Here is a 24,786-nt window from a genome sequence, read left to right on the forward strand (position 1 = left end):
GTCAACCTTACGAAATAATTAATATAGTGCTAAAACCATATAAAATAATCATAAAGGAATTTATCTTTTTTAATGGGAGAAAAAGATAACTTAAGAAACATATTGCTGTGGTCATGGCCCCACAAGATCTGTAAAGTCAAGAATGAGCATTGCCATTTCGAAATCGATATAGACTTGGGATAAAGGACACTATTAAATCATGCCCCCTCTTTACTATTTTGTCGACGAGCGAAAATTAAATTGGACCCAGAAGTTTGTATATATTCTTCAAATAGGTACCGATGACATCAAAAGAAACAATAACAACAACGATGACAACCACCATCAACTATTGATTTTCCACGTCAAAACAAAATTATAACTATTAATTTTTTCTGTCCCAAACTAAGACATATACGAACATTAGCCCTTATAAAAAATTGATATGGGGCAATTTGTTGGTCGAGAAAATTTCTTAACATTATGACTGACGGTATTACGAGATTTCCCGATCTTATTTGTTGATTTTCATTATTTCAGGGTTTAACAAGTTTGTATAATTGACCTATTCTACATATTTGATATATTCTTTTTTGATAATTCATATTTGATATATATTATTATTATGTGTATGTTGTTGTACTGTAATGAATCAGTGGAAAATCAAGATATTAGTCTGATGATCATAAATAAAGTGAAAGGGAGGAAAAGTTACACTTGTCTCTTCCTGATTAATTTATTTGGCAAACCAAACTATTGATATTGACATTGACATTAATTGTACATTAACTTTATGGACGCCCTCATAAATTCAATAGACCAATTAATTTACTAAATCATTAGTCTCCGATAAGTGCACTGCACGAGTTTATTTCATATATTAATGCACGAGTTTATTTCATATATTAATTCAATATCGTATATGATTATTTACATATAATATTAAAGTACAATATAATTTTCATATTATAAATTTAATCATATTCTAAAATAATATTAAAATCATTTATAAAATAGAACCATCATCAATGAAATTCTAAAGAACTCTACATAGCTCGACCACCATGCGGAAAAGCCATTTAAATATCTTTTTCTTTTTTTTGGGAATATTCACACTTTTTAAAAATGTAATAATAATTTGTAGGGAAACACCCCCACAAAGAGATCTATTCAACATATATAACTGGTGCTGATGTATATTACATATTTTTATTTCGTATTAAACATGATAATTTCAATCAAAATAATTTTCACGGTGAATTAACTCATTCGAATTTCTACATAATCAATTATATACATAAGTAAAACTAGTGTAACGTTTTGAATGAATTAAATGATTTAATTTTCATTGTTGCATTAGTTTCTTGAGTTTTTCATTTTTAAATTGGTTACTCGACTTCATTTTGCATATATGGTTGCATCAATTTCTCTCAAATTGTGACCCTCCATGGAAGAATAGGCATGAATATGTATTTGCGCTAAGGCGCAAAATTTCAAATTAAGACCCCATAGGATGCAAAAGAACATATCAAAACATCAAAACTCAATTAAAAATAAATATTCACTTTAGAAATTAAAGTAAGTTGACAAGTAAAACTTACAAATAATTTATTTTCACTGATGTTGCACAGATGAAATTAAAGAAATAAAGAATGAACCTACCTATGGAGTGGATATAGCAAGCTAATAACAAAGAAATAGATGAAAAATAACCGAAGATCACTTTGTCTGGACAATGGCGAGGAATGGGTTGTGGAGAGAAGGGCCGGGATAAAGTAAGTTAGGTCATAACATAAGGAAGGTATATCGCAGAAAATTATAAGCATATCATTAGATCATTATACGCCTTTCTCTATTTGGGATGGAATGTATGACATCACGGCAGATAATAGAAGAGAGTAATAACGTCTCTTCACATTTTAAAGCTCCATAGCTCACCAAATTGGTGGAAATAACAAAATGAATGTTTGAAGGGTTGTGGATATCAAGATAACCGTCCAATAATTTTTGCCAAACAAGGGCATTCTCATTTCTCACCTTCCATCATCCCCATAAATCCCCTTCAAAACAAAGTGTAGTGTAAGTGAAAGATAATGAGTGAGGCCTCTTCGGATTTTCTGCCAAAGAATGCGTGTCCTTTTTTTAGTGGGTTTCTCTAATTGAATAGATGTAAATTACTTTATAGGTAAGTGGGGATCTTAAGGAGTTCCTAATGGAACTTAAAAAACGGCAATTCAAGAGATTTCTTGTGAAAATGGAAGAAACAATTAAAGATAGATATATATTATAATAGTTGAATCTTTCTATCAATACGATCGAGAGGTCCTGCAAAAAAATAGCTCGACGCTAGGATGATAAAAAGCTTAACACCTCTCATTCTTATTACTACTTTTTTCATATTGAAAAAGAAAAAAAAATATGAAAAGACGGGGATTTCTCAAAGTTCCTTTCGATCTCAGCTCAACTCCAAAACAAAGATCAATAGAAAGAGGGGGGGACAAATCAAGATTTTCTATTAATATTTTCTTTTGTTCAACTGGGTCCGCTCGGTGGTGTTCTTTTCCGAGGGAAGGCACTCTTGCATATCACCGAACTCTTCGCTCTTGACGAACCATTGCGCGTGCTGTCTACAGTGGAAAAAGGGCAACACAGGGAGTTTCTGGGTGTGGTGGTGTTTTGAGGAAAGGAGGTCAAGGGCGTGGATTTCCAGCTTCCTATTCTGGATATCCCGTCACTTAAGCCGTTTGGGGAGACTTACCTTTTGGGGGAGCCTCTAGAAAGAGCCTCATTTAGTTTGTTAGTTGACAAGGAAGCAGCGCTCATTACATTCAAAAATAATAATAATAAGAAAACGATATGGAAATTTGACAGTAAATGGTTGAAGTAATTGAGCGCGGTGAATTCGTTCCCGGGCCCTGTACACACCCAAGTTTTATAAACTTGGCCTAACGAATTTGTACATGTAGATTGTATACATGTGGGATAATGATAAATAAAAGGAAAAGAAGAATAAGAATTGAAAAAACGAAATTCATAAAAAAAAAAATGAATCGGTTAGTAAAGGCGGATCAAAACTGGGTATACGGAATCTAATGGCTAGAATCCAACTCTTTGACGTTTTAAAAATGATTCTAGAATCCGATTTAAATTTAAGATACGAATAGTCGGCTTCCGTTATGGAAAAAAGACATGTATATGTGATATTAGATATTGACTAGTTATCTATGAACTAAATATATATCTAATCCGCCCTACTACTATGAATTTAGATGGGGATTCAAATATCAAATAGAAGTCTTTTACTTTCGTCTGTCTCTTATCGTTTCAGATAAATCAATATTTGTATTTTTTTTCTTTCACATACAAAAAGTATTGTTATTTTCTTACTATATTACTTGCTTCTTTTGGTTTAATAATCAGTCACTCCATTAGAAAGAAATATGATTTTTTTTCCATTCTCAAAATTATTCGAAGTTTTGCTCTTTTCTTTGCAATAACAATCTTTTTTTTTTCAATTTAAGCGTTTCTTATTATAGTTTTTAAATACTTATTTTGGTGGATTCAGTTGATACCATTTGCATCATTCCAAGTGAATTTTATTATATAAATTTGATATATATTATGTCTACGTTGTTGTAATGAATAAATGGAAAATCAAAATATTAGTAAATTGATATATATTATGTTTACGTTGTTGTAATAATAAATGGAAAATCAAGATATTAGTCTAATCATAAAATTAATTGATGTAAATGCACTCGGGGAAAAAAATTTACACTTGTCTCGATCTGATTAATTATCTTTTTGACAAACCAAACTTGACATTGTACATTGACTTTATGGACAACGCTGATAAATTCAGAAGACCAATTAACTAAACCATGTCAGTGGCTAGCTAGTAGCACATTTTCATATGGATTTATGGAAATCCAAATTCTTGAAGTGACATTCTTATAATCTAATAATACATGAACCAAAGACTCTGTTAGTTAGTTCATTTTCGATAAATAAATAAAAGGAGGAAATTACCTATATATCAAAATATATTCTTAGGATATTAATGAGTGGGGAAAAGGAGAAAAAGATAGTTCTATCAAATCAAGGAATTTTGTACGAGAGATATTAAGTGTGTGCCAAACATGTGGCCTGAAACAAGCGTGGTCCAGCTATGTCGGGATCGAGCCAATTTCAATACGTCTAACCGACCCCTAGGCAATGAAAATGAAACCTTTCCCCGGGCAACTAAAATGAATATATAGAACTATTGAAAAAAAATGCATATATAGACGTATCATAGGCATTGTAGGATATTAATCCACTATATTAAAATTCAAAAGACTATATAGATGCACGTGAGGGTTTAGATGACAAAAGTCAGCCAAAAAAGAAGAAGAAGGTTTACATGACAATTTATTATATATATTGTAGTAGCTATTAGCTATATAAATTTAGTATACATATGCATACACGCATATATAACGGAGACAGGTGATAAGAAATTATGCTATATCTTTTGAAAGAGATGGAGAATATGAACTTCACCAGATGTCATAAGAAATCAAATTTAGGTGTGAGGTGTCAAAGAGAAGAGAGTCACCGAAAGTGGAAGACAGTGTGATTTGATGCAACCAGAGAGCTGTTTCAAACCAATGATGACATGATACATTTAGTTCTCTTGCTTATCAATCGAGAGGAATTAAAAATATAATGAAAAATGACCAATTTTATATATAAGTGATCGAAATAGAAGATATTCTTTGTATTAAACGACTTAAGAATTATAGAAGCTCACTTTAGCTATTTATGGACTGACTGATGGGAGAAAATTTGAAAACAGAAACGCTTAACTTGCATAATATTGCAGTGTAAATCTACAAAATCCAAACCGACTATACTTTACACGTATAATGATGACAATGGCAAAGAATCTTCAACTAAAAACATAAGATATGATATATATTATATAAATTCGAGAGTGGACGACAGCTTATTATATATAATGCGTTTGATAAGTGTGTTGAGATGAGGGAGACATTTCTCACGTTTGATTTGATAAGTCAACGTAAGTAAGTGCTCCAATATGGATCTGTCCTTATCATTGCTTTCTCAAAGTCGATATCCTCCTTATTACTAGACAATATCAATGTCATAGGATTAGGAATATCATTAAACCAATTTAGTCTTTTTATATAGAAAAGGCTGCAGGTGATCCATCTTTGCACAAGAAGTACTTTAAGTCGAGTCTCGACGTCCGTCTCTCAGATTGTTTGCAACGAATTTAATTAGTGATAAGCGACTTAATTCTCTCTAGTATGAGTATGTGTGCACGTAATTTGTTCATCTGAATATATATCAAACTGACAACGAAGATCTTTGCTGCAAGGGGAAATAACTTTAATTGGAGATTGTTGAAAGAATGGTATATATATATACATATATATATATATATATATATATATATTGACATTTGTGTCCATGAACTACTGATATACTAAGCTTGATCTTTGGTCCATCTTTGCCCATATGTAGGATCCTTTCCTTTATAAACAAGTCATCACTTAACAAAGTATGACATTAAAGACGGATTGAGAAATTTCTTGTCTACCCGTCGAACTTATAAAATTTCTTTTGCGAAGTTTCATAGTTTCAACTTACATGGGTAAATTTTCCCACCAAAAAGAAAGGGGATGAAAACAAGGATAACTTTTTTCGTAGGGGTGTGTTAATCGTCTTTTCTTGATTATGATAGTTAGGTGGTATTGGATAACAAATTAATTAAACAGGTACCTAAAAATTACATACAGTTGGGCGTAATTTGTTACGAGTAATTAATGCAAAAAAGTGAATCATATAGGAGCAGGCCGAGAAGAGTGAGATCTCGACTATTTAGATGCACCAGTAAAATAAAAAATAATTTATTTCATTAAGTTAAATCCTATCTACCAATTAGCTCACTAAGTCCCTTGTCACTTAATCATTGAAGCTAAACACCCTCTATATGATCGTCCATCTCCTTCTCTAATTCCTCTCTTTCACTCTTTTTTCATATCAAATATTTTCAGAATCGACACAATATCAACGAAAATAATATGAAATAGAGAAGAACTGCACACAAGATAACGTAGTAAAACTCTTTAGACCGATGTGAGAAAAAGAGAAGTATCCACAAACAAAGGAGACTCGACATAGACTTCTTATTAAATAACAAATAATGGAGTTGAGCACAAAATGAGTTGTTCCTTGTAGACATAACTGTTGAACACAAAAAAAAACATTTCATTCACAGAATAATCCCGCTCACTAAGTGCTCTCCTCACACCTTTACATAAAAACTCTCTACACATATTTATAGACCCCAACATTAAAATCTCTATATATCTCCTAATACATACAATACTCTAAGTATCATCAAGAAAATCGTTTAAGAATATAAAGATTTGAAATATATAAGATAATGGGATTAAATATCAAGATACAATTCAATAATATAACATAGGATGCCGCCCCCCCCCCCCCCCCCCCCCCCCCAACAAAACAAAAAGAAGAAGAAGAGAGAAGTGACTTCTTTTTTCATTAATTATTTTCACAATTGTACGTATTATTTGATTCCTTCTTATAAGTCACCATTCCTTCTTATTTGATTCCTTTCATCTGCGGCATGAGTTTCAAACTTCAAACACAGTAGAATAAATTGTGCCATGTTTTTCTCCACAAATACCTTTACGATTCCAATTCTGATTAAGGGTCTTGATATCCCCATCATCACGAACTCTCTACAAATACGTTAATCCACATGTTTTTCTTTTTTCGTCCTTCCCTTGCCTTCATTAAAATTGACCAATTTCTAGCAAATATCGTTCAATTGACTTTTTCTTCTCCTCTCTCTCTCTCTCTCTCGACAAGCACAGTCCCAGGACTCGCACTCAATATAATAGACATCTTGATGGAATTACATTACAATATATCCTAATAAATCCACAAAACTTTTGCAATATACAATTATATATCTATCTTGCAATAATTAATAAGGATATATATTTTCCAGGGTTTCGGATTATGAGATTTTGATCTTTGGCTGGTAACAGGCAATTTGGATGTTGGGTTAAATTAAAAAAAATGATAAGCACGGCTGCAGATCAAATAAGTAGCAGCAATTCACATGTAAAATTAATTGACTAAAACAAAAGGGAGTAATAATGGGACATTTTTTAACTGTCTTTAATTATTTGAATGTTAAATATATTATACAATATTTCGCATTTTTTTCCTCTTATTATTATTATTATTATTATTATTATATGGAGGTGTGCATTACGTGGACCTTTTCTTAAAAAAACCCGGTAAAAGTTTGAGAATCTTTCGGAGATTTAATCGGTTAACTTAACAGAATCCCCTTGTTCTTCAAGAACACAAGTCCCCTATATATATAACTCTGTGATCAAACACACCGACTATAAACCAGTGCTCCTGTCGTTTTCAGAATCTGTGTTTTCTCAGTCCGAAACGAAGTGCATGCTCTATCGGAAGAGAAAGAACATAATAAACTCGATTTTGTGTGTGAGTGTGTGCGTGTCTTCTTTCTCCCCCTCCCCTCAAATTTATTATTGATGAAGGGTGGAGTTCACCTGAGAAGTGTGGTGAACTGAGGTGCGGGACCAATCTCCTGGGGAAGTTGATCGGCTCCGTATCGTGCATTAATCAAGCTAGTTGCTTTACATAAATGACAAAAGGTTTTCGCGACAAGCCAAGTTCCCTGACGAGTCAAGTGATCTCCCAATTGGTGTTTGCACGGATCGACACTCACTCTTCTCCATCGCCGGAGTCCTGTGAGGAACCGGGCTACATAATCTTCTCAGCCACCAAGTTTCGCAAGAGGTACGTATATGTATCTAGCTCGTCCATCTGTAGATCATATTGCAATCGAACAATTACAATTATATTATTGATGTGGGCAACTGCACTAGATATAAACGGATATAAAGAGGTTCTTTTTATTTGTGTATTGTTGTCGACACGGAAAAAGCTGACCCCGTATATAAGCTCGTCCGTTCTACATGAGAATGATTCCTTTTTAATGCATGCTAACGCATGCCCGGGCTTTCAATAGACACCAAACTGTATAGATATAGATGTAGGTTGCATCAGAACCTATAAATAAAAGAACGGAATATAAATTTTAAAATGAAATTCAGCAGTGATTATCAATATGATCCTTGTCATATTAGAAAAGCTGTCCACTAAAGAGAGGACTCAATGGAAAGGATGACTCTAATTCTGTGGCTGAGAAGAAGAAACTTTTTTTTTTGGGGGTCCAATTTACTGCTATAGTCGAAAGCTTTTTCCTATAAATACCGAACCTTCTAAACCTTACACATCATAGTTAGCAGACTCCTAAGATATTAGAGCTTAGACCCTCTTACAACTGCTTCCTCTGGTTCTCCTTGATCACTTTTTCATGCTCAAAGTGAGTCTGCATTGTTCTCGACCGTGTGTATTGTCTATATATCAACGTTAACATGAAACATTAACCGGGTACCCCATCAATGTTACAAGAATGAATTTTGTGATCTCAATGCATACGCTAATGCAATGGCTCATCCAAGCAAAGCTTGATTAATTATATATAATTACTAGGTGGCTTATGCAATCGCTGTGTTTTCAATGTTATTTTGCAGAGAGAACCTTCCATCTTTACCATGGAGCCGAGCAACTGCAGCCGTGAGGTTGAGCTGAAGGTAAATCACAGTGTCTTTGTACTTTGATTGAGCTAAAAACTCGTTTATCAGAAAATTATCTGCTCAATACCAGCTAGTTAGCTCCACATATGTAAGGGTTAAGATAAGAGGTTATGCTCTCAGTCGATAATCATGCAGGCTAGGGAGGAACCTGCAGCGAAGGGAGCTGATTCGGAGATAGGCATGAGCTTGAGCTTCGATGGAAGCGATAATCAGAAGCCCGATGGGGAGGAGATTATTTCGAAAAACCGCAAAACTGGAGGGTGGAAATGCACCATAATCTTGCTAAGTAAGTGTTCCATCATGTCCCAAAGACATAGGCGAGGTCATCCGTATTGACAGATGATTATTAAAGCGTTGATGGTTTTGATTCTTTTTGGTCGATAATTATTTGATAAATGAATTTCTTCCATTGCTTGGACAACTTGCAGCGAACCAAGCTCTAGCGACTCTGGCGTTCTTCGGGGTGGGGGTGAACTTGGTGCTTTTCCTTACTAGGGTGATGGGGCAGGACAACGCGAGTGCAGCCAACAGCGTGAGCAAGTGGACGGGGACGGTTTACCTCTGCTCTCTCATTGGTGCCTTCCTCAGTGACTCCTACTGGGGTCGGTACTTGACCTGCGCCATCTTCCAAGTCATCCTCGTCCTGGTAAGTATCGGTTTTTCATCTATTATCAACTCTCCTGAATGGATGACTTCGCATTCTATCCTTAGATTATCATATACAATGACTGTCCAAATGTAGTGGAGAATGACTGATTTAAGCCGCATATTATTCAAGTCCGTATCGTATCACATTTGAAATTGAATAGACGGACTTGGTTAATTTGGTCTGTGGATAATGAGATAATTGTCACTTTATCGATCGGGGGATGACATAAGACATAAGCACGAGTTAAGATGTTAAGAAGTTATGTTTTCAACCAAATCAATCTGACATGTTCGTTTTAATCAGGGGCTAGCACTTCTGTCGATCTCGTCGAGTATGTTCTTGCTCAAGCCCAAAGGATGCGGGGATGGGGACCTGGAATGCATGCCTACATCTTCGGTCGGGGTCGCAATGTTTTATCTGGGAATCTACCTCATAGCCTTCGGGTACGGGGGCCACCAGCCCACAGTTGCCACATTCGGGGCCGATCAATTTGATGACTCGGAACCAAAGGGAAAGTCCAACAAGGCGGCCTTCTTCTGCTACTTCTACTTTGCGCTCAACGTGGGATCCCTCTTCTCCAACACCGTGCTCGTGTACTATGAGGACACGGGGGAGTGGACACTCGGGTTCCTCGTATCAGGGGGTGCCGCTGTGTTGGGCCTGGCAGCATTCTTAGCAGGGTCAAGGCGGTACCGGTACGTTAAGGCATGGGGAAACCCGATCCCACGGGTCACACAGGTATTTGTTGCAGCCTTCAGGAAGTGGAGAGTCGATGTTGCTAAGGAAGGTGAGCTCTACGAGGTGGAAGGGTCTGCTTCTGCCATTAAAGGGAGCAGGAAGATTCTTCATAGCAATGAGTTCGGGTGAGTCCTATTTCCTTCATTTGCCATCGTCCATATCTTGAGTTCTTGGAAAGCTTATGTTTTCTCGAAATGGCTTCAGTTTCATGGACAAGGCGGCGACCATAACCGAAGCCGACTTGCAGGGTCCGAGCAATCCGTGGCGGTTATGCACCGTGACTCAAGTCGAGGAAGCCAAGTGCGTCCTCAGGATGATGCCAGTTTGGCTCTGCACGATAATTTACTCTGTGGTCTTCACCCAGATGGCCTCCCTCTTCGTCGAGCAGGGAGATGTGATGAACACCAAAATAGGAAACTTTAAAATCCCGGCGGCGAGCATGTCCACATTCGATATATGCAGCGTCCTCATCTGCACAGGAATATATCGCCAGTTCCTGGTTCCATTGGCAGGGCGGCTGAGCGGGAACCCCAAAGGTAAATATGCTTGCTTGAAGGTCAGAACTAATCCTGCTTTAGCGACCGGGGACGGATCTAGGAATTTTGTCCAAGGGGGACAAAGTTCAAAGGAACTTTGTACCGTAAAGTCAACGGTGTGAAATAGGATAATTTTCATGAAAATTTTGATAAACTCGACAAACTCTAATACAAATTCCGTAACTTTTCCCGAGTCCAAGGGCGGCGACTGCCCCCTCCTAAATCCATCCCCGAGCATGACATATCTCCGTACAATATCTGACTGGTTTTTCTGCATCAAGAACAGGTCTGACTGAGCTCCAGAGGATGGGGATCGGGTTGATAATCGGGATGCTGGCCATGGTTGCCGCAGGGGCCACGGAGATTGGACGGCTCAGGCATGTCGAGCCCGGAGAGAAAGCAAGCTCCCTAAGTGTGTTTTGGCAGATCCCGCAGTATGCTCTTGTGGGGGCATCAGAGGTGTTCATGTATGTCGGGCAGCTCGAGTTCTTCAATGGCCAAGCTCCGGATGGGATCAAGAGCTTTGGGAGCTCGCTCTGCATGGCCTCGATCTCGCTAGGGAACTATGTGAGCAGCATGCTCGTGAGCATGGTGATGGGGATTACAGCTCGTGGAGAGAGCCCAGGATGGATCCCAGAGAGCCTTAACTCGGGCCACATAGACCGGTTCTACTTCCTCCTTGCAGCCCTGACAGCGATCGACTTTGTGATCTACCTATTCTGCGCGAAATGGTATAAAGCCACCAACTTCGACGGAGGTGACAAGGAAGTCGACGAGATTGTAAAGGAAGAAGAAGTCATTAGTAAAGTCTAGGAAGGTTGAGATAGTTACTCGGTCATCAAGTAGAGCCTATGCGGTTCCATTTTCCGGTTTCTTTCGAAGATTATGGCGTCAATGCAAATGAATTTCCTCCTCCGGAGACCGACCCATTTTAGGACTAGTAATTCCGAATAAGTGAACAGCATGTTCAAAGAACAGGAGGATATAATGATCTTGCTTCTGTGCTTCTATGGATCCACCATTTGTGCTGTCAGCTGTCGGCTAGTTACCATTCCTTCTCATCGTTTGTTGTACTACACCGACCGAATAAAACTTCTTAGTTGATACCATAACGTTGTGATCTTCGTTATCCCTCTCTGTTTCTTCCATTTGTCAATTAAATTCCAGAAATGTGGTTTCCGTTCCCATCTTCTCGAGACAGACACGCACAGGAGCAGAGAAAAGGAACAGGGCCTCGGATATGCAATCAAGAGTAATTATACTGCCTTCCACGGACAGTTTCTCAGATGATTCGTTGTGTGCACGAGCAGTGTTTGCTGCTCTTTTTCGTGCTGTGATGACCCGTGAAAAGATAGCCATCATCATGGCAGTTTCAGACCCGAGAAAGCAACACAAACATCAGCCCTCCACTCACAGTTCCGATCTTTCCCATGTGAGGATAACACAAGAATGATCTAATCCGTGGCCAGAAAAACTTGGTCAGGACTCGGGATAGACTAATCCATGGCCGCTTACCCTTTCATTGACTCCAATACTAAACTGAGTAGATGTCATTTTCTAGGACGGACATGGAACGGTGGACGGGAAAACAGAATCTAAAGTCTCATCCCCACTCGAACTGTCGATAAGATAGGCATCGTTTCAGTCTGATGTTTGTCTTTCGCTCAACTGTTTTCTACAGTTCTTTTAAGCTTGCAGCAATGCTTTATATTGTGCTTCCCAAATTTACATGTTCGGGTTCACTAGTCTTATCACTCCCCGATCTATGCTGCTATTGTTAATGCATGGCTCGTATTTAACAGAGATGCACGGCAAAAAAGAATGACAAACCACCGATGATTTTAGATTACTAACTGCCTTATCAAGCTGTGCACATAACCAATCAAGAATCCGAAACTTTACTTCATACTGTAATTCTTTGACACAACAGCTTAACTATTCAAGACCAACAAAGCCAGAGAAAGCGCGAAACTAGAGGCCACCGTTAAGAGTTTATCCTACCAAAAACAACAGAAAAGGATAAGGCAGATAGGATCAGCAACTCGAAAATCATGCTTCACGGACCAGATTTATGTAGTTCATCCGCCCCGTGTGCAAAGTGACACCTCTCACCAAAAGTGCAGGTGCCCTTCGTAAAGTTGTCGCAGAGCTTCGTCTTGAAATTGCTCCGACCGTGGTGGTGGTGGCCCATGGCATTGTTCCTTCCAGCAGGTCCCGACGAGGAGCCTGCATTCCCGATGAGCTCCCGCACCATGGCACTGGCCTGCTGGATCTGCTCGAACGAACCCTCGAGCTCGATGTTCCTCAGGCTGGGGTCAGACTCGTGGTCGCGAATGGAGAGCTTGGCCCCAGTGAGGCGGCAGATCTGCTTCGAGTTCACGCCGTTCTTCCCAATGATAGCCCCAGCTAGGGATGCATTGATGCTGATCTTGGCGGTTGCTGAGGCACCAAAGCCTGCTGCCATTGCTGGAGGAGGTGGCTCATAGCGGCCCATTCCACCTCTCGACATGGCTCGAGGGTCATCATATGATGGAGCTGAGGGCTTCCCAAGCTCCCACTCACCGTGAGCAAAGTGGCACTTGTCGCCAAACTTGCAGCCTTCAGCAGTGTTATATTTGTTGCACATGCGACCCTTCACGGCAGAAGGAGAGGGAGCATCAGGGAATGATGCGGGTGGCGCCGAGTTCCTGGGAGTTGGAGGGAGAAGGTTCGGGTTCCCAAGCATCTGCGAGACAGCCTTGATGCCCCCAGGCACATAGTGCAGAAAGTGGCAGCCCTCACCAAATGGACAACCCGAAGTGCTGAAAAACACAAAGAACAATGATGAATTTTGACAGTACAAAAGATCTCTGCAGTATAAAACTGCTCAATAGCCTGTGTAAAATATGGAGCTAGACACAAAATGGCTTGATAATTCATGTCAGAAAGAAAGAGAATATCAAACTAGAGAATGGAATGAATCACCGCATTGAGTGATACTTTCATATAATACATGGACCTCCTCCATGATATAGAACTCTACACAAACTTTCTATAAGGTCAGATAAGGAAATGTCCAGCACAATCCCAAAGAGATTGCCATGAGCAAACACGTGCATTACCTCTCAAATTTGGATATGCGTCCAACAATAAATTTCCATGAAAACACAGAAAAAATCTTGTTTATAAGAATAAATTACAAAACACCCTCACATAAGTGCAATGCACATATCAGACACTATAGAAAAGCATCACTTTTGTATGACCCAGGCATCAATTCATGCAAAACTCTGCAACTATTTACCCATTCACGAGACAAGAAAACTAAAATTTGAACGTTTTCTAGAAAACATAAACAACTCTAACATGAACTAACTTCCATGTATGGATTTGAAAAAGGAAAGAAGGAAACAAATGACAAGGAAAACATTTACTGCAATATTTTCATTCAGATCCATAGACCCCATTTGCAGAAAGGAAAGAGATGGACGCCTAACAAATTGATCACCCTTTCAGAGAACCATTTATTCTATTTTATGATCATGATCATATGATTCTAGAAATTTTTGCCAGAATGATAATTGAGCTTCACAATATAAATTACAATCTTTTATGGATCATATCGGGTCCTTGTAATGTAGTACTGGCACACAGTAGATCCAGAGCTACGAGAGGGTTTTGGCCTTTTGGGATTTATCCAACTCGGTTTCCAGATAAGCGAATATCAGTAAACCAAACCACATCCACTGAGTAATCATTATCTGTTCACTCATGCCTGTTTCCTCAATGTAACAGAAGGAACGGCCAGAGGCACAAAATCCATGTGTATTGAGACCAATAACTGGAGAAACATTGGCTTCTACTAAGAAAGGTTGTCCCATGATTAACAAACCGCAGTTATGTCGAGGACAATTTTGCATCTCACATATCAGCTTTCAGTTTACATTAACCTGCAAGTAGTTAAACCGAATTCCAATGGATCCTTTCTGATCAATCATTTCTGTACAGTCATCTTTGTTAAGATTAGAACAGAGAGCGACCTGTAACACAACTTTAACTCCCAGTTCATTAGTCCATATAAGATTTATTTTACTTGGAAATTAAATGAATAAATTCCTCCTAAACTTATAAATATTATGAATAGATGAGATTAAATTTACACCAATTATTTCGGGTAGGTCAAGATTTGAACCTGAAAAACTTTGTGCATGGCTTCGATTTGCTTCCTAAACCAGATGGAAAGGACTCCCCTTCTGTTGCAGAACATTAATTAATTCCTCAGTTAAGAATTTCAGTAGTTCGCGATATTAAGCCACACTACCATTTATTATCTCTACCATGCTTTATAAATGATAAAATGATTTGCTCACTGATTACAATGCAGAATGAATGATAAATAAAGCCCACCAAAAACCTTCTGCCCTCACACCCCAAACCCCTCCACTCAACCCTAAAACCCCTGCTGGCCACGGAAACCTTATTCAAATTGGCCACAGAGAATCGATGAGAAGTTCTTTCTTCTCCCGCACATAACAAATAAGAAGATTACTGAGTACAAACTCGCGGGGCTCGATGAATATTAACTTGGTTGGGCACAACAAGACAACAAAACCCGGGCTAAAAGAGGCCTTCGGAGGAGCGGAGAGACAGCAATTCAGGGGTGTGAAACTCATCTCATTCCAAAAAGAGAACAATTGACTGTCACAATGAGGACTTCCTCTCAACTAAACGTACAATAGCGGCAACAACTACTGGCTGCACAAATAAAACCACTGGCAGTGTAGCAGTCCATCACCCTATCGAACTCTCATGCGTAAAAGCCTCGATTTTTTTGTCTCCTCCTCATTAACTTACGCGCCAGAACCAACAGCAAAGAAAAGCAACCGATTTGAGCTCGGCTGCGGCCAATAGAGAGGTGAAGTCTCGAGACAAACCTTGCTTATATTTCTTGGCGCCGCCATTGCCGTTCAGAGGGCCGTCGGACCTCCATCTCTTGCGACCGCCGGAGTACTCCATTCCCTCTATCCCTACAGAATCCGAAGATCCACAGTCTGCAAATCCAGTAGGTAGCGGGAATTCGAGGAAGAGGACGCCACGCAATCAATCGAAGCGAAGCAGAGGCGCAAACCCTGGCACGGGGGCAGGGGACGGGCTAGGGTTTGGAGAGTGAGAGAGAGAGGGGAGAGTGATTCCGGAGAGGGAATAGATATTCGAGCGACAGAGAAGGAAAGTCACCAGAAAATAACAAATTATATAAATGGATTTAAAATAAAAAATAAAATCGTCGGGAAATTTATACGGTTGGCGGGTAGAGGGCGGCTTGACGTCACGCGCGACGGGTGATGTCGGATTTTCCAGATTTATGACGTCACGATGTCGTGTACCGCCCTTGGGCCGAGTCAATTGGGCCTCTGATGGGCCTGCAATCCAAGCCCATCAGTCATAATTGGGCCTTCTCTCTCTCCCTTCACAAGCCGAGGTTTTCGCGTTATTATGTTTTGCTCTCCTTGAGTCTTCAACTTCAACTATTTGTATCAATCCTAGATTACGTACGAGACATCCGATTTCCATCCTAATTATGAGCTAAAAGAATGTGCAAGTGCATGGAATGTAATGGCTCATTTTCCTGTGAGTTCGATCAATCTATGACATTCTGTGGATAATTCTAAACATGACAGTTAGTGAAATGGGCTATGCGTATAGGCATGCTTCTTATCCACGCCAGGATGCTGCATGTCGGTCCTTCATCAGAACAGTCGATCGATTTGTCTTTTCGAGTTTAGCACGTTATCGACCGAGCAAGGAGGCGCTCTTAAGATGATAAGCTTCTTCATTGGGCCTGCCACTACAAGTCGACTTTGGGCCATTGGGCCTAGATAGAGGCCCATTGCGAACTCGCATTTCATGATACTGTACCAATTTTACGTACATTAGAGATAGAAGACAGATTATTACTGAGGTGTATTGTGGGCGTAAGCCCAGTCATTCTTTCTCTCTAGCCGACTCAAACATGTCATGTATGACATTCTATGTTAGTTTGTTTCGATTTCTTATAGTCGAACTTCATACGTGCTTAAATAATGCGAGCGTCACCATTTACTTGTCCTCCTCGCCGTGTTTACCCATGCACTTCCACGAGGAACGTCTCTTCCGGTGCATAATGTGCTCGTAATAGCTACACCATTATGATCTTATACGAGAATCTCTTTGCGCACGAGAAAAGAAGGAATACGGAAAACCTAATCGGGAAATCGTCCGACAGCTCCGACCAATGTCTCTTTTCCAACCATTCAACGGTGTACCCTCTTTGGCGCGATATTTAAGACGAAAATATTATCTTTTGTAATTTCTAGATAAGCGTAGATTTCGCCAAATTTCTATGTTGTTTTAGGCTCTTAACTTTTTCGATCGACCTATGTTATGTCTGTAAGGAACATATTTAATTATTCATTGTGCAAATGTACAATATGCGGGGCCCTCGTTTCCATCGGCTTGTTCCCTAACGTATCATAACTTATGGCTCGCTGGTACCTCGACAAATAGTGAAAACCGAGCTATGCTTACAGTCGTGCTTTCCATCCGGCCGGATGCATTTGATCCTTCATCAGCAGAGTCAATCTATTATCTAGTCGAGTTTAGCATATCAATTGAGCTGAAGCGACCGATTTCTCTATTGGGCGCACCACTCCAAGTCGAGTTGGGGCCAGGGGGCCTAGTCACAGACCCATTACGAACATTCTCCTGATGATATTCTGTTATACCATTGGAATGGGCATTAGGGGAAGAAAGAGGCGCCTCGTTGGGCTTTGGCCCAAATAAAAATAATTGTAGACTCAAACAAGTCATCTATGCCGGGTTTACTTCAACTATCTCACTTATAGTCGAATCGCAAACATGGTTAACAGATGCAAGTATCGATCGCCATTTATGCTTCCTGCTTGTTTTTTTTTTAATTCGTGTGACGCTACGCGTGCGAGTGACGCCTTCCCGTGCATAATTTATACATAATAGTTAGAGACAACGACACTATACAATTATACTCTCTTCACGCAATGAAAGATGGAACGTGGAAAATCATCAAGCCAGCTCAACGATCAGCCTCGTTTCCTAACCATTCAACTCAACGTGCCGTCTGTTACGCGATATATTTATGGCGAAAAATAACACGTACAATTAAATTACAGTGTCGCGTGGAACATGAATTCCCTCTGTACTTTTCAGCATATAGGGACAGAGCGTCGTTCATACAACAGGGAGCGAATCTGGGGAAATCTAGAAAAAAAGAAAGGGGTTATCGTAAAGAACATATTATTATGAAGAGCCCTTTCACATGTATTTCACCGATGTCTTCTCACAGAACTGTTAATTTTTTATTTTTTATTAATTAAACTACATCGAAATGAGAAAGTTCTATATATAACGGATATATTACGTGACAATATTAAAAGACATTAAGAGTTTCCTAATACCTATTAGTTTTAGAAATAATAAAAAAATGTTGATAGAAATAGAATTTTTTATGTGTATAATGATACAGTGTTACATTATATATCCATTACCCACAATACCTTCTAACATCTTTGAAAAGTGTTCGTGTTTACTTAAAAAATGCAACTGAAAGTTAATAAATAGATATTTAATTCAATAAATAAATGAACAAATGTGTAAAACAAGAAGAGGAGAAATAAATTAAGGAAAAGGGGACACACCCGCCATGCGCGGTTCGGTTAAACTCTCTTGACCGACGGTTTCATGCATGAGGCATGCCGTGGGTTTCATGCATTGCATGCGAGACCTTTCATACGTAACCCCACAGCCCCTTCGATAAAATCGAGGTATGCAGATTTTCTGGTTTTGCCCTTTTCCACTTAATTAAGTCTCTCCATTTATTAAAATTAAATCTGGGATTCCATAGCATTTATTTGGATTATTAATTATAGTAGTCCAACCAAGAAAGCATTAGATGGGGATTAACGCGCGCAGTGGCATCCACGATACGCGTTCATTTCCCATTTCACCTAACATTTGATCGTTAGAATTTACACATGTCACCTTGAATACTGTTATTAGTCTTTTATGTGTTAGTTCTCCTTACCCTAGCTCGCTAAATGGCAACCGACCGATTTGGATCTTTTCGCCCGATGACCGCTCTTCTACCAATTTTTTTTTCTACGAAAAGTTCCCCGATTAATGTCGGATGATGTTATGTACATATGCCAATCATTGTGAAAGATATTGACTCATAAATAATTATAACGATGGACAAACTTATATTATAATTTATCAGCTCAAATGTTATTGTAGTCGTACTATTCGTTCTCTGTGGTTCATTGTAGTCGTACTATTGATTAAATATAAATCTATTATATGTATTCTTTCTTAAGATATTCTGCATGAAGATATCTGTAAAAGGAATTTTGTAAGGAAAAAAAAGGAAAAGAAAAGAAAAAGGGTTTCCCATTTAAAATAGGTGTATGGATATAACGAAATACTAATTTTGCATTGTTTTTCTTGGGTAATATACAACAATGGCGACGTTGTCTTTATTTGGGGTAGCATTAATTTTTATTTAACCGTATGTACTATGTAGTTCTATTTCCTGCGAATATCATGTCATATTTTCTTGGTAAAAATTATAATATAGGATAATTCTCCTACCAAAGATAAATAAATATGTATATCGATGATAATTCGGTAACTACTCGACAGTATATAAGCATATCCTATTTGGCAGAAATGAAATTTACACGAGAATAAGTGAGTTAAAGGAGGCAAATATTCTCGCGGGTAGTATATACGTGCCATATATTTCTTTATGTCGATTTTATCCATAAAACATTAACCAAATTTAGAAGGATTTGATCATATCTGCCCTTTAAATTGGTTTCCCTTGTTTTCGGTACGATAAACGTATGGCTTGTTTTATTTCACAATATTATTTTAAAATTATAACTTTAATCTAATTCTACCCACAACAAAACAAAATAACTCATACAAAGTCAAAGAGTGGACCCCATTTATACCACTCTTTTTCAATAACAAAACAAAATAACTCATACAAAGTCAAATGGTAAATCTCATTTATACTACTCTTTTTCAAAATTAAAATCTGATTTTAAAATCAAACGCAGCACCAATCATTGTCTATTTAACAACTCACTAAATTCTCAATATACTGATCACGCACACGCCAGCTGTTGAAGTTGAATTTCACCAAATTCCTAAATATAAATTTCCATTATTAAACCACCGAAAAAAGTCCATATTACAAGATATATATCTCTACCGACGAACAACAATAAATGCCATATATAGCACGAGAATATCTGCCATGGTTGAACAAGATAATTACTCCACTATATTCTACTTTCCATTTAGGTTACTTCGATATATATCTCTACCGACGGACAACAAATTAACGACATATATAGCACGAGAATATCTGCCACGGTTGAACAAGTTAATTACTCCACTATACTACTTTCCGTTTAGGTTACTTCGATATATATCTCTACCGACGAACAACAAATTAACGACATATCTAGCACGAGAATATCTGCCATACATGGTTGAACAAGTTAATGACTCCACTGTATATATACTACCTTCCATTTAGGTTACTTAGCACCTCCAAATTCTTGGCATTGCAATCGGAATCTTCATATAATATAGTGTCGAAATGAAATGGGCTAGCTTCATAATCAGTAAGGTTGATCAGAAGAACACACTACGGATTGTGACTTAATAATTTCTTTCTGTAATAAAATAGCGATCCAATTGATCTAACGAAATTCGTTCGGAACGATGAGTATCATTTCTTCTCATGGGTTTGTATTTTTTAATTTTTATTATGGTGAAAATTATATGATATACATTTATCTTAAATAAGTGGATAGATTTCTAGCAGCAGAATATATGTTAAGATATTTTATTTTATTTTATTTTATTTTATTTTGTAGGTTTTACAGTGTTATGAGTTTTAGTTTATATCTTCCTTTCCAATTGCAACATTTGGACCATGCATGCAAGCAACGTCACAGCAGCATTTTCTTCATTTAGAGCATTATAATAAATTATTTATTTTTCCTTTTTAATCATTTATTAATTAATTGAAGACACATTAGTTAATTTAGTTGATTGGGGGGAGCATAGTGAAAATAAGCTAGCACCCTGTAAAATGTTAGACATATATATATACACTCTAATGTTACCCAAGCTGGTTCATACGGAATATTATTTCGCATGTAAATTATTTCACATTTGTTTAATTCTTCTTATCGTGAAAGAAAAAACCGACAAATAGAAAACAAAAGCCATGAACATGTTTTACCGCCAAACAAGAAATGGCATGCATACATCTACTAAAAGAGTTCAAGCATTGATTCCACTCGATAGTAATCGCAATGTTTACCACAAGGGGTACACAAAACCAGGGATCGCGGCCATTTCACTCACTCAATTGTTCGAGCTGTGCTTAGATCCCAGATGTTATCGAAACTCAGATTCTTCCGAGAGTTGAAACTAAAAGACACATTTGTTCTGACGTGGTACCAAATCAACAATCAATATGTTATATATATGTGCGTGTGTATATGTATATAAAGGGAATGGGAAGTATTCTCTTGAAGCAAGAAGAGAGCGAGAGAGAGAGAGAGAGAGAGAGAGAGATAGAATCTGCCGGAAAGTGCAGGCCTTTTGACAGCCGGAGATCAAGGAAAAAGTGGTGTATGAGAGTTCACTCTTATTAATTACTTTTTTGCATCTATCTTTTTTTTGTTACAAAATAAATTCATGAACATAGGAGTACGAGTTGTTTTACTAGTATCAAATCTGAAACATTTTTATTATCAGGTAAAAGTAAATGTCACTTCGCTACACCATCTTTGATATTTTTGTATGTGTCTTGATCATGCATGTCATGTCCCCCTTCAGTTGTTTCTATAATGAACTCTCATTATTACTTCATCAAGCCCGTACATCTTATTTTCACGCAGATGGAGTTGAAAGCAATAACAGCAAACAAAAACATGGGAGATAATGGAAAAGTGTCTGATGTTCCAAGCAAAAGAATGCCCAACCAAGAGATCAACAAACTCAACAGAAACCCTAACCACGAAGTCAACATTGTCCAAAGAGCCCCTCAATCGAAGCCACCCTTCACCTTGAGTGACCTCCGGAGCACAATCCCACTGCACTGCTTTGGCCACTGGTTCCTCCGGTCCACATCGTACCTCGTCCTCAATCTCGCCCTGGCCTTCCTCTTTTGCTACATTGCTGTCCAATACTTCCCGCTCCTTCCAAAACCGCTCGCCTGCATGGCTTGGCCGGTCTACTGGTTGTTGGAGGGATGCATCACGACTGGCATCCGGGTCGTCGCCCACGACTGCGGCCACCAGGCGTTCAGCGACTACGCATGGGTCAATGATGTAGTGGGCTTCATCCTGCACTCGGCACTCCTCGTCCCATACTTCTCATGGAAGTACAGCCACCGCCCGCCACCACTACAACACCAGCTCCGTCGAGCATGATGAGGTATAAGGATGATGTCCAGTGGTATTACAGGTAAACTTAGCAACATTTTATACTTGGAATATTATTCTAGCCTATTTTAGTTATTGTTTTTTTTTTCCTGCTATATAAAAAGGTCTATAAACCTAGTACAATTCTCTATTATATGTTTTGCTCAATATATCAAATAGTATTAATTAATATTAGGGATTATTACATTCCACATATTATATATATATATATATATATGTACATTTCGGCATATGATTAACGATGCCCTTAATGTAATGAAGATCACCTCCTCGATTAAGTGAACTGGAAATGGATATTATCATCATCAACTAATAATTGTGAACTATAACTATTCGAACAGGTGCTTCAACAACCCCCCGGGCCGAGTTCTCACCCTAATATTGACATACCTGACATTCAACGCTTCAGGCAGGTCCTATGATGGGTTTGTGTTGCATTACAACCCCAACGCTCCAATAGTCACCTTGAGAGAACGGCTCCAGGTCTACCTCTCGAACGTTGGGGTCACAACTACCTTCTAAGTCCTCTACCGTCTTGCAGCCATGAAAGGCCTCCCTTGGCTTCTCAGCATCTATGCTGTCCCGCTCCTCACATTGAATGCATTCCTGGTGGCGGTAACCTATCTCCAACACACGCACCCTGCACTCCCTTACTACGACCGGGACGAATGAGATTGGCTGAGAGGGGCATTGGCCACGGTGGATCGAGATTATGGGGTTCTAAACAGGGTTTTCCACAACATAACAGACACTCAGGTGGTCCACCGCCTCTTCTCCACGATGCCCCACTCCCATGCCAAGGAGGCCACTGAGTCCATGAGGCCAATCTTGATGGACTACTACATGCATGTTGGATAGGACCCCCATTTGGAGAGCAATGTGGAGGAAGGCTAGGGAATGTTTGTATGTAAAAGGTAAAGGGGTGCTTTGGTACAAGAACAAGTTTTAATATACGTAATTAACCAATACTGTTTCAGTTGGAACGATTCCAAATTTCTATACTTAATTCGGTTAATTAGTCCCGGTGTTCTTTTAGTTAGTTTCATCTATAAGAGTATCCCTACGAACAATAGAAAGGTGAGAGCTTTCCAATAGTTTCCACAGGCGATGCAGGGTTGTACTCTTCGCTTAATTGATGGGTTTAACATGATCTGTAATTAATGATCTAATGCTTTCTTTTTTATTTAATTAATATATAATACACACTCATATTCCAAATCCGAATGCTTAATTTCATGATAGACCGAACTTAGAACGGTTATGGAGATAGCGCAAGAGGTAGATATTTTAAGTACACATTTTCTAGCGGATCATGAATACCGAGCCCTTCTATCAGAGAAGCTCTAATCTTAAACTATATTATCGGTTATTGAAAGAAATCTTGGATAACTATTTTACATCGATGTATGCATAAGATAAGTCGTACCGCATATCTTTGATTAATGGAGAAAAACAGAGTACTCTTAATTCAAAGGTTTAATTATTTATTACCAAAAGGTTTTCTTCTTGGAGTATGATAATTTTCCAGACATATTATTACACAATAGTATTATGCCATTGAGATGGTGACTAAAACAGATCGTCTGGGCCGAGAAGTTGTACAATATGAGGTTCAAGTCAGTTGGATAAATGAAGAATCGCGATGTTTTATTAGCCTAAATAAGAAAAGTCCAATTAATTGATGGTCATCCTTATAAAAATCGAACAAATGATCTATTCTTGTTTCGCGTCAAAAGGAAGTGATAAGCTATACCCAGCCTAAACTTTACCAAACTTTCTGTCCCATTCGTATTACTAATTTTCGATTATTCTTTTGGCTGATATTTAGTTTTCAAAAAAAATTAAAACCCTATTAATGATAAGGGGATAGACTCGTAATCCAGCAATTAATTTATAACTCTTTCACTTTGGATTCCTTTCCTTTTTTCCCATAAATCTCTCCATGACGTTCAAATACAAACAGTTTTGATAGTGAAATAACTCAAAAGAAATTGGTTTTGAATTGCTAGTGATATCACGTATTTGGCCTCCTTTGGAAGCATAATCTCAAGATGTACTCTTTTGAAATTATAACCTAACGGACTAATCAACTTGCACTTCATTTTACCATTTGAAAACATTGTTGACATCTTTTCTCGTGATCAAAATATTGCATATTTTGTTTTCCCGTATGTGATATTCCGTTTAATAGTTCGAATACGAAAATATACATCATCTGCATAGGAAAAATAAGGTATCTTCAGCTGCGAAAGTTAGTCGGTGTAACGAACTACGTCAAAACCGTTAGACATAAGCTGGTTAAATGCAGTTACTAAAAATAATTATACCATTCCCGCGGTGATAATTGATTGTCCATCATCATTCCATGTCAAGCTACGTTTAAGCGACTGATCGATCTGATGCGTCACGTCCGGTTGACATACCAACACTACATATTCAACAAACCAACCAATATGTGTACTTTCCATATATAACACTAAGAGTATTTACTAAGTTAGCAAAAGTGGCATGTGGCCAAGTAAATCTCCTTATATATTAAGTTAAGGTAAAACCATATAATCATCGGAAAAAAAAAGGTTAGGGTAAAACCGTAGACTAATGAAATGGCGACTCCATATTCCTTTATC

General features: G+C 38.2%; 2 protein-coding genes and 1 pseudogene across 3 annotated transcripts; 2 read left to right on the forward strand and 1 right to left on the reverse strand.

The window, feature by feature from the left end:
- Window positions 1–7,449: 7,449 nt before the first annotated feature.
- Window positions 7,450–11,749, forward strand: LOC116210119 (protein NRT1/ PTR FAMILY 7.1). 2 transcript variants are annotated; one of them, XM_031543931.1, is made up of 7 exons: window positions 7,450–7,854; window positions 8,655–8,714; window positions 8,853–9,003; window positions 9,146–9,363; window positions 9,670–10,229; window positions 10,309–10,640; window positions 10,927–11,749. In XM_031543931.1, the coding sequence occupies exons 2-7, from the start codon at window positions 8,676–8,678 to the stop codon at window positions 11,451–11,453; spliced, it is 1,827 nt and encodes a 608-aa protein (XP_031399791.1). In that variant the 5' UTR covers window positions 7,450–7,854; window positions 8,655–8,675; the 3' UTR covers window positions 11,454–11,749. The 2 variants fall into 2 exon arrangements, with proteins under 2 accessions (XP_031399791.1, XP_031399790.1); XM_031543930.1 differs by lacking the exon at window positions 7,450–7,854 and adding an exon at window positions 8,351–8,443.
- Window positions 11,750–12,460: 711 nt separating this feature from the next.
- LOC116211536 (zinc finger CCCH domain-containing protein 14-like) lies at window positions 12,461–15,873 on the reverse strand. Its single transcript, XM_031545976.1, has 3 exons — window positions 15,554–15,873; window positions 14,812–14,872; window positions 12,461–13,441 (listed from the first exon to the last, which is right to left on the reverse strand). The coding sequence occupies exons 1-3, from the start codon at window positions 15,633–15,635 to the stop codon at window positions 12,697–12,699; spliced, it is 888 nt and encodes a 295-aa protein (XP_031401836.1). The 5' UTR covers window positions 15,636–15,873; the 3' UTR covers window positions 12,461–12,696.
- A 5,731-nt stretch (window positions 15,874–21,604) lies between these two features.
- Window positions 21,605–23,337, forward strand: LOC116211811 (annotated as a pseudogene).
- The last annotated feature ends 1,449 nt before the right edge of the window (window positions 23,338–24,786 follow it).

Source organism: Punica granatum, chromosome 6 (assembly GCF_007655135.1).
Source record: "Punica granatum isolate Tunisia-2019 chromosome 6, ASM765513v2, whole genome shotgun sequence".
Taxonomy (NCBI): domain Eukaryota; kingdom Viridiplantae; phylum Streptophyta; class Magnoliopsida; order Myrtales; family Lythraceae; genus Punica; species Punica granatum.